Below are 10,237 nucleotides of genomic sequence, written 5' to 3'. Positions count from 1 at the left end.
AGTCACTATCTGAAGTCTGGCTGGATTTCTGCAGTCATAAGAAATGTTTTTTTTCCTAGAAACAAAGTAAATTTATAGAGCTGTTATTACCACTGTAGCCTGTGGCTAGATATTTACAAGTTGAATAGCTGTGATATTAAAGCAAATCATTTTTACCAATGAGGAGGATTGGTTAACTTGAATTAAAGAGCAATGATGATAAAAAAATACATTGAATGAATTTTACTTATTTTTATACTTTCTTCCTCCAAATATGTGCTTTTCTTCCTCTTTTTCTAATTCTATTTTCTACTTTTTTATTTAACCTCTTAAGATACAGCCTTTGGAAACATTGAGAATGGAATATATGTTTAAGTGGTAATTAAACTGCATCTTTCTCTCTCAAGATAGTACTGCTCAGATGCCAATTTTAGAGTAATAATAGGTACATAACACTTTATCATGGAGATAATAAATCTGTTTGCATAGATAATGGATGATATACTTAAGTGAGAATGCACTGCTCACTGTACTCTGTAACTGACAGCATGAAGACAATTCTAATTATCTAGTAAGGTGTAAAACGGCCTGGTTATAAAGCAGGCATTTATAGTCAACACTTTCACAAATCCTTCTTCAATGTTGTTGCTTAAGATGCCTTATTTATGAAAAACAATTCAGAGGATAAATGTACCAGTGTGTTCTGTGTCTGGTTATCTTAATTTCTGCTTAATACTGATAGAACAATCTGGAGAATTTCAGAGATAAATTACAATTCTCTACTTCTTCTCTTCACAATGATGAGAGACTCTAAGATAAAACACACTCTCTCCCCCAGGTCTTCATGATTCCTGTATTTTCAGATGGGAGTGAAAGTCACTCAGTCATGTCCAGCTCTTTGCAACTGCATGGACTATGCAGTCCATGGAATTCTCTAAGCCAGAACACTGGAGTGTGTAGCGTTTCCCTTCTCCAGGGGATCTTTCCAACCCAGGGATCAAACCCAGGTTTCCCACATTACGGGCAGATTCTTTATCAGCTGAGCCACAATGGAAGCCCAAGAATACTGGAATGGGTAGCCTTTCCCTTCTCCAGTGGATCTTCGTGACTCAGGAATCAAACCAGGGTGTCCTGCATTGCAGGTGGAATCTTTACCAACTGAGCTATCAAGAAAGCCCTTCAGATAGGTAGGATAGTTTTCAAATAGATACTTGGTAGAAACTATCATAGTTCTATGTGGACTTTTTCTTTAATTAACATCTTATTTTTTATATTGTCTAATGCATGTCCAGAAAATGACAGAATCCTATTTCAAGGCCTTAGGAATAGTCATGAATTTATCCTCCCAGTCACAAAGTCAATATTTATTAAGGATTTCCTACTATATGCTATTTTTGGTTTTTCCTCTTGTATTGTATTCAAGACTTCTCCTATATTTCATACTGTGTTTGATTCCACCATACGTTATAATGTTAATGGACTATTTTCGAGTCTTACCCTTTAGAGTCTCTGATTGCAGCCATGAAATTAAGATACTTACTCCTTGTAAGAAAAGAAAAAACCTAGATAACATATTAAAAAGCAGAGACATTACTTTGCCAAGAAAGGTCTGTCTAGTCAAGGCTATAGTTTTTCCAGTGGTCATATATGGATGTGAGAGTTGGACTGTGAAGAAGCTGAACACTGAAGAATTGATGCTTTTGAACTGTGGTGTTGGAGAAGACTCTTGAGTGTCCCTTGGACTGCAAGCAGATCCAACCAGTCCATCCTAAAGGGGATCAGTCCTGGGTGTTCATTGGAAAGACTGATGCTAAAGCTGAAACTACAATACTTTGGCACCTCATGTGAAGAGTTGACTCATTGGAAAAGACTCTGATGCTGGGAGGGATTGGGGGCAGGAGGAGAAGGGGACGACCGAGGATGAGATGGCTGGAGGGCATCACCGACTTGATGGACATGAGTTTGAGTGAACTCTGGGAGTTGGTGATGGACAGGAAGGCCTGGCGTGATGTGATTCATGGGGACGCAAAGAGTCGGACATGACTGAGCAACTGAACTGAACTGAAATACTAAAGAATATTTTCACTAAGTCTCGTTGAGAAACTGGGAATGAATATAATTATAATAAACCAATTTTCATTAGAAAGTGAATACAGCTTGTCATATTTTAATAGACACAATAACATTTAAATGTTGTTTTGTATATTTAGCATGTATAATTATTGACTCACTTGAAAAAATTTTGTAATAAATTTTAGTATAAGATAGATTGTATGTGTATGTGTGTGATATTGGTAGCAAAATATTAACTAGCATTCAATCAAAATGCTAACAAGTTGACTAGTAGTTTATTTTTATGATTATTTTTATTTGCCTGGAAAATTTTACTAATTTTTGCTAATTTTTACTAAATTTTAATAATTTTATTAGTAAAAATTAAAAAATTTTTTACTAATTTTGCAAATTTTTCTCTAATAAAAGAACAAATAAACACAGCTTTATTAACACTTTATTAATTGAATTAGTTCTTCCTCATCCCAAAAGTTATTTTTCTACTTCATTAATACAGTTGAATATTAATACTTTATTTATTTTCCATACATTATTTCAGCTGTCAACACAAATTCTTTAAAGATTTCTTCCAGGTCTTTGATTAAATCTTACAGTCTTAAGTAATTTTATTAAATCTGCCTTCATCTCTTTATTCTAGAGATATACTATAGATCAAGTGGTTGAATAATGAAGTTAATGTGGAATAGAACAGACTCAAACTTTTCTGGTTCTCTTGGATTCCCTGCTCTTGGACTCACATACACAATCACAATAGAGTCATAGAATAGGGACATCACAGTCAGATGGGAGGCACAAGTAGAGAAAGCCTTAAACCACCTACCTGCTGAGAGGACTCTAAACCAAGCTCTGATCACCAGGGTATAGGAGCTGGTAATGATGAGTAAGGTAGAAAAAATGATGACTGAGTTACAGGTAGCACAGATGATCTCAGTGACAGGAGTTGGCATGAGGACAACTTTATGAGATCTGGTTCACATAGGAAGTGATCAGTCTTATTGAGACAACAGAACTGGAGCTGAGAGATTAGGGAAATAGACAAGAGGAAGTACAAGAAGCAACACACGCAGCAGCAGGCTCCCATATGGATATAGCATAGTACCGTCATGACCGTGGGGTAGTGTAGGGGTTGGCAGATGGCAAGGTACCTGTCAAAGTCCATGGCAGACAAGCAGGTCTCAGTGGTGCCCATGGAGAATAAGTAGAACTTCAGGAAGCAGCCAGAGAAAGAGATGGTGTTGGTCTTAGAGAGGTTAGCGAGCATATTGGACACAGAAGTGACATACCACATACCACAGAATTTCTAATTGAATTTCACAAGTTTCTTTACACAACTAGAAGCATTTAAATTGTAAAATTCCAAAGAGCTGTATAACTTGCATATTTTCTAGAAAACCATGCCTCCTAGATAAGTACTAGATTCTTTTTAGAGTGGTGGCTCAGATGGTAAAGAATCTGCCTACAATGCGGGAGACCCAGGTTCAATCCCTGGGTCAGGAAGATTCTCTGGAGAAGGGTATGGCAACCCACTCCAGTATTCTTGCCTGGAGAATCCCATGGACAGAGGAGCCAGATGGGCTAGAGTCCATGGGGTCACAAAGAGTTGGACACGACTGAGCTGCTATACTCTTTTTCACTTTCAATCCTTTATCAGCAACATTCTGAAGGAAGATTTAAAAGATGAAGTCACCATCAAAATTATCCTTATTATAACTTCTTAACTATTTAGCTATAGTAAGTCTTTTTTTCTATACAATTTGATATTTTATATGTATTTAGAGAAAAGAACTTTATTACCATACATTATTTATTTAATTATTATAGTCATTTCATTAATTCTCCATTTTCTACAATTTACCTATTTTCTTTTATATAAGTAATTTATTTCTCATTCTTTTTTCCTACCCTAAATGATGCTTGAAATGTCACTGAAAGGTACTATTTAATTATAAATTATATGAATAATTTATTTTTAAATAGTTAGATAAAGATTTTATAACCTCAGGGACATAATAAAAAAGATTCCTTTTGAAAATGTGTGATAGAAAGCAATCTTTTTGGGAATATCAAGATGGCAAAACAAAAAATAAGTAAGTATGCTATGACTCATATTGCCTCATAAATTTTGTGACAGATTTAGATATGCCATAAATTGGAGTTTGTGTTTGATCTCTGGTCTTAACAAATACCTATTAAAATATAAAATGAATATAAAAGTTGGAAAAATCATCTATAATAAAAAACAAATATATAAATAAGCATAGTAGTACTTTTTGTAACTTTCGATTAGGCAAAGATTTCTTAGAGATAAAACCAGCATCACAAGTGATAAGGTAAAAAGATAAGTTGGACTTCATTAAAATTCAAAACTTCAAAGGACAATCATAAAAGTAAAAATGTAACTCACAGATTGATAAAAGATATTTGCAAATTATTTATCTAATAAGTGACTTATATCCAGAGTATATGTAAAGACCTCTACAGTTGAGAATTAGAAAGATGAATAGGCTAATGTTTTAACAATCATCGAGGGTTTGAATATATATTTCCCAGTGAAGACATGCAAGTGGCCAATAAGCACACTGAAAGATAATCAGCATCCTTATCATTAGGGAAATGCAAGTGAGCGCCATAATAAGATACCACTTCATATATACAAGGATAGCTAAAGGACAAAAAAAAAAAAAAAAAGAGCAAACAAGTGTTGGTTAAGATACAGAGAAACTGAACCCATACATTTCATACTATGGTGATATGATAGTAAAGATGGCACAGTCACTTCGGAAAATAGTCTGACAATTCTTCAAAATGTTAAATAGTTAATATATGACACAGTGATTCCTTTCCCTAGAGTAAACTCCCCAAAGTGAAAATATATGTTCACACAAAAACTTGTTCATGTATAACTCATAATAGACCAATGATGGAAACAAATCAAAGGTCCATCAACTATTGAATAGATAAAATGTGGGTATATCCATACTAAGAAATGCTATTCAGCCATAAAAAGGAATAAAGTACAGATAAACATGCCCAGCAAAAATGAATCTTGTACACATTATGTTAAGTGAAAGAAGTTGGTCACAAAAGGTCACATATATTGTATGATTCCATTTATATGAAATTTTGAGAAGAAACAAATCTATAGAACAGAAATTAGATTAATTGTTTCCAAGGACTGGAGAGAGGAAGGATGGGGAAGTAATAACTAATGGATTCATGGTTTTTTTGTGGAATGAGGAAAATTCTGGCTGACAGTATGAGATGCTATTGTTCTTGACAGAGTTAGCAAAGCAAATCTAGCAATTTCTGTAAATGCAACAATACCTGAGGGTCACTGGCTGTTATCTCTAGCTTGTAGAATGCACAAATGACCTATCAGGAAATGGTACTGGCACAAAGACAGACATATAGATCAATGGAACAAAATAGAAAGCCCAGAGATAAATCTACACACATATGGACACCTTATCTTTGACAAAGGAGGCAAGAATATACAATGGAGTAAAGACAATCTCTTTAACAAGTGGTGCTGGGAAAACTGGTCAACCACTTGTAAAAGAATGAAACTAGATCACTTTCTAACACCACACACAAAAATAAACTCAAAATGGATTAAAGATCTAAATGTAAGACCAGAAACTATAAAACTCCTAGAGGAGAACATAGGCAAAACACTCTCAGACATAAATCACAGCAGAATCCTCTATGATCCACCCCCCAGAATTCTGGAAACAAAAGCAAAAATAAACAAATGGGATCTAATTAAAATTAAAAGCTTCTGCACAACAAAGGAAAATATAAGCAAGGTGAAAAGACAGCCTTCTGAATGGGAAAAAATAATAGCAAATGAAGCAACTGACAAACAACTAATCTCAAAAATATACAAGCAACTTATGCAACTCAATTCCAGAAAAATAAATGACCCAATCAAAAAATGGGCCAAAGAACTAAATAGACATTTCTCCAAAGAAGACATACAGATGGCTAACAAACACATGAAAAGATGCTCAACATCACTCATTATCAGAGAAATGCAAATCAAAACCACAATGAGGTACCACTTCACACCAGTTAGAATGGCTGTGATCCAAAAATCTGCAAGCAATAAATGCTGGAGAGGGTGTGGAGAAAAGGGAACCCTCTTACACTGTTGGTGGGAATGCAAACTAGTTCAGCCACTATGGAGAACAGTGTGGAGATTCCTTAAAAAATTGCAAATAGAACTACCTTATGACCCAGCAATCCCACTGCTGGGCATACACACAGAGGAAACCAGAATTGAAAGAGACACATGTACCCCAATGTTCATCGCAGCACTGTTTATAATAGCCAGGACATGGAAACAACCTAGATGTCCATCAGCAGATGAATGTTTAAGAAAGCTGTGGTACATATACACAATGGAGTATTACTCAGCCGTTAAAAAGAATTCATTTGAATCAGTTCTGATGAGATGGATGAAACTGGAGCCGATTATACAGAGTGAAGTAAGCCAGAAAGAAAAACACCAATACAGTATACTAACGCATATATATGGAATTTAGGAAGATGGCAATGACGACCCTGTATGCAAGACAGGAAAAAAGACACAGCTGTGTATAACGGACTTTTGGACTCAGAGGGAGAGGGAGAGGGTGGGATGATTTGGGAGAATGGCATTCTATCATGTATACTATCATGTAAGAATTGAATCGCCAGTCTATGTCTGACGCAGGATACAGCATGCTTGGGGTTGGTGCATGGGGATGACCCACTGAGATGTTATGGGGAAGGAGGTGGGAGGGGGGTTCACGTTTGGGAACACATGTAAGAATTAAAGATTTTAAAATTTAAAAAAAATAAAATTAAAAAAAAATAAAAATAATTATTAAATTAAACATATGGAGAAATAATGGCAACCATCTGGATCCAAATTTTGAGTATTTAAACTAAATCTTGGTAAGAAAGTGGAAGTACAATTATGATAAATGAATTTTTATAAAGAAGTTAATTAATTTTGTCATGTCTTTAATATTGACATGGACATTAAAATTTAAATGTTGTTTTGTAAACTTAGCATGACTTTTGACTTGCTAGAGAAATATTAGTAATAAATATTTGATTATTGTGTATACATGTGTAACTGATATGGTAACATCAAAATTTTAGTATTAATTCTGAATGCCAGGAAGAAGACTGATTATTTTTTCTTTGATTATTTTTATTTGAATATGAAAAAAATTTACTATTAATGTACATTTTCTCAAACAACAAAAAAAATGGACAGATGGCCACAGTTAATTTAATAAACATTTAATTACATTTGACTATGTTCTTCTCCCTCCCTCAAATATATTTGTCTAATGTGGTTAATACAATTGAATGCTAATCTTTCAATCATTTAGTTCATATATATTATTTCAGTTGCACACACAAGTTCTTCAGAGATTTCTGCCAGGCCTCTGCCTAAATCTCAAAGTCTTAAATAATTTTCTCAGAGCCTCTTTCATCTCTTTATTCCGGAGACTATAGATCAAGGGGTTGAACAGTGGAGTTAGCACAGAATAAAACAAAGTCACATATTTCTGAATCCCGGCTGGATTGCCTGCTGTTGGGCTCACATATACGACCATAATAGAGCCATAGAACAGAGACACTACAGACAGATGGGAGCCACATGTAGAGAAAGCCTTATGCCGGCCTTCTGCTGAGGGAACCCTAAACACAGCTCTGATCACCAGGGTGTAGGAGCTGGTAATGAAGAGTAAGGTGGAGAAAATGAGGACTGAATTGTAGATGGCACAGATGATCTCAATAACAGGAGCTGGCACACAAGACAGCTTTATAAGGGGTCCTGGGTCACATAGGAAGTGATCAATTTTATTGAGACAACAAAAGGGGAGTTGAGAGATTAGATATATAGGCAAGAGGAAGTACAAGAAGCCGCACACCCAGCAACAGGCTCCCATTCTGATGCAGCGTTGCACTGGCATGACAGTGGGGTAGTGAAGGGGCCTGCAGATGGCAAGGTACCTGTCAAAGGCCATAGCAGACAAGAAGAAGGTCTCAGTGGTGCCCATAGAGAAGAAGAAGTAGAACTGCAGAAAGCAGCCAGAGAAGGAGATGGTGTTGGTCTCAGAAAGAAAGTTGGCTAGCATATTAGGGACAGTGGAGGTGATAAACCAGATCTCCAGGAAGGAAAAATTGGCCAGCAGGATGTACATTGGAGTTTGCAGTTGATGGTCGCACCTCACAGCACAAATAATGCACAGATTTCCAATGAGTGTCAGAATATATGTCCCAGAAAAAACTGAGAAACAGAGGATCCGAATTTCCCAAGTATAAGGGAAGCCTAAAAGAATGAATTTACTCACAGAGCTAGAGCAATTCTCCACATGAATATACTTATTTGTTTTCAAAGCTGCAAAAGAATGACAGATTTCCATATTAGAATTGGTCTTACAAAACATTACTCATTAGGGCAGATGACTTGCTTTGAGCCACATTACTTTGTGCTGTACTTAGTTGCATCCAACTCTTTGGTACCCCATGGACTGTAGCCCACCAGGCTCATCGGTCCATGGGATTCTCCAGTCTAGAATACTGGAGTGGGTTGCCATGCCCTCCTCCAGGAGAGCTTCCCAACCCAGGGACTGGACACAGATCTCCCGCATTGCAGGCAGATTCTTTACTGTCTGAATCACCAGGGAAGCTCAAGAATACTGGAGTAGGAAGCCTATCCCTTCTCCAGTGGATCCTCCTGACCCAGGAATTGATCCGGGGTCTCTCGCATTGCGGGCAGATTCTTTACCAGCTGAGCTACCTATCATATACAGAGATGTTACCATGATTTTCAAGTATTCATATTCCTATTCTGGATATAATAAAAACAAAGTGAGCAAAGAACTTTCCTAATTTCCTACAGCTAACAAAGTGTTGACAATAAGTAAATATGTATAAGCACTTACCATTTTAAATAATACTGAAAAAAACACAGATTCCCCCCCCCAAAAAAAAACAAACAAAAACACAGCCAAGTTAACTCAGTGTTTGTGACATACAAAGACATTAAATATAATGCTATTCAATATTCTTTGTTCTATTTGTGAGAAATGTGTCGAGTTGAATTAAGGACATATCAATAGATCTAAATCCTTTATACAACTTTAAATGTTTTTGAGTTAGGCTATGAGAAATAGTCCTATATCTTTTTAAGAATAGATTATAAGTCAATATTAAAATGAAAATTTACAAGAGTTCACATTTCAATTCCTCCCTTCAGTAAAAACACACTCTCGAAAATACATGTTAAAGTTAAGTATCAATTACTAAACTCTGTCATGTTTACTTATGCTCACAAAGAATGTCCTAAATTTTGCAATCTCAACTACAAATAAAATTCCTTGCCTGCTACTCGTTAAAAGTAACAGAAAGTACAGGGGATAGACTTTTCTGAAAGAAGGTGTATCCATTCATTTTCTGGAATTTTCCCTGATTTTGGATCAGAACACCCTTATATAGAGTGAGGATAAAAAGGAGCACCTGGCAAGATCCTTTAAGAGTTTTAGCAAATGTTTGAAGTAACATTTTTTATAAGCTCTTATATAAAATCTCAGCTATGATTCTGGAGAAATAGTACTTTTATAATTCACATATTAAGTTATCAAACAAGAAAGGGTAGAAGAAAGAAATAAGGAGAGCTCAGACACATGTGAGCTTTACCTTACCTGAAGATACAAGCTGAATATCATAGAATTCTGTATAGTTGAATGCCATTTTCCACATCTGAGTATACAGAAAGACCAAATACAACAGTTTTCTCATATCTCAGAAAAACCAGATATAGTAGTGTTCCATGAATTATTGTGGGAATTCATATGAATTACTGAATAGGCTTTTAGGAACATTATGGGATTAAGAAGTCAGTCATGGGTACTCTTCAGGTTTGCCCTCTGTAGTTCTCCCTTTTTATATAAACTGTAAAGGCAAAGTGACAGTGCCAAAAAAAAAAAAATCATGGTCTAGACAGAATCAAATGAAGAATTTAAATATTGTTCCCTTTTATGTTCTGTAGAGGCCATCCTTGGAAATTGGCCCTCTAGAGAGGGAATTCATACCACAGTAGTTCTGTTGAACCTGGTTTCCTATTTTGGTTTTTATTCAGCGTGCTGGATTAAGTTTCAGATTCTTACACAGTTTTTATTCT

The 10,237-nt window shown here is 35.6% G+C and overlaps 1 protein-coding gene across 1 annotated transcript; it reads right to left on the bottom strand.

The window, feature by feature from the left end:
* Positions 1 to 7,472: 7,472 nt before the first annotated feature.
* LOC138096706 (olfactory receptor 11H6-like) lies at positions 7,473 to 9,618 on the bottom strand. The gene is made up of 2 exons (XM_068992989.1): positions 9,587 to 9,618; positions 7,473 to 8,415 (listed from the first exon to the last, which is right to left on the bottom strand). Exons 1-2 carry the CDS (start codon positions 9,616 to 9,618, stop codon positions 7,473 to 7,475), a joined length of 975 nt encoding a protein of 324 aa, XP_068849090.1.
* Positions 9,619 to 10,237: the final 619 nt, after the last annotated feature.

The sequence above is a fragment of the Capricornis sumatraensis genome, chromosome 2 (genome assembly GCF_032405125.1).
Source record: "Capricornis sumatraensis isolate serow.1 chromosome 2, serow.2, whole genome shotgun sequence".
NCBI classification, from domain to species: domain Eukaryota; kingdom Metazoa; phylum Chordata; class Mammalia; order Artiodactyla; family Bovidae; genus Capricornis; species Capricornis sumatraensis.
This window is presented reverse-complemented; position numbering and strand designations above follow the sequence as displayed.

Bases quoted from the DNA above. Each gene is read 5' to 3' on its own strand.
- LOC138096706 (XM_068992989.1), bottom strand. From the start codon at position 9,618: ATGTTACTTCAAACATTTGCTAAAACTCTTAA. The intron at 8,416-9,586 runs AGGATCTTGCCA...TGTGGAGAATTG, and splicing joins ACATTTGCTAAAACTCTTAA to CTCTAGCTCTGTGAGTAAAT.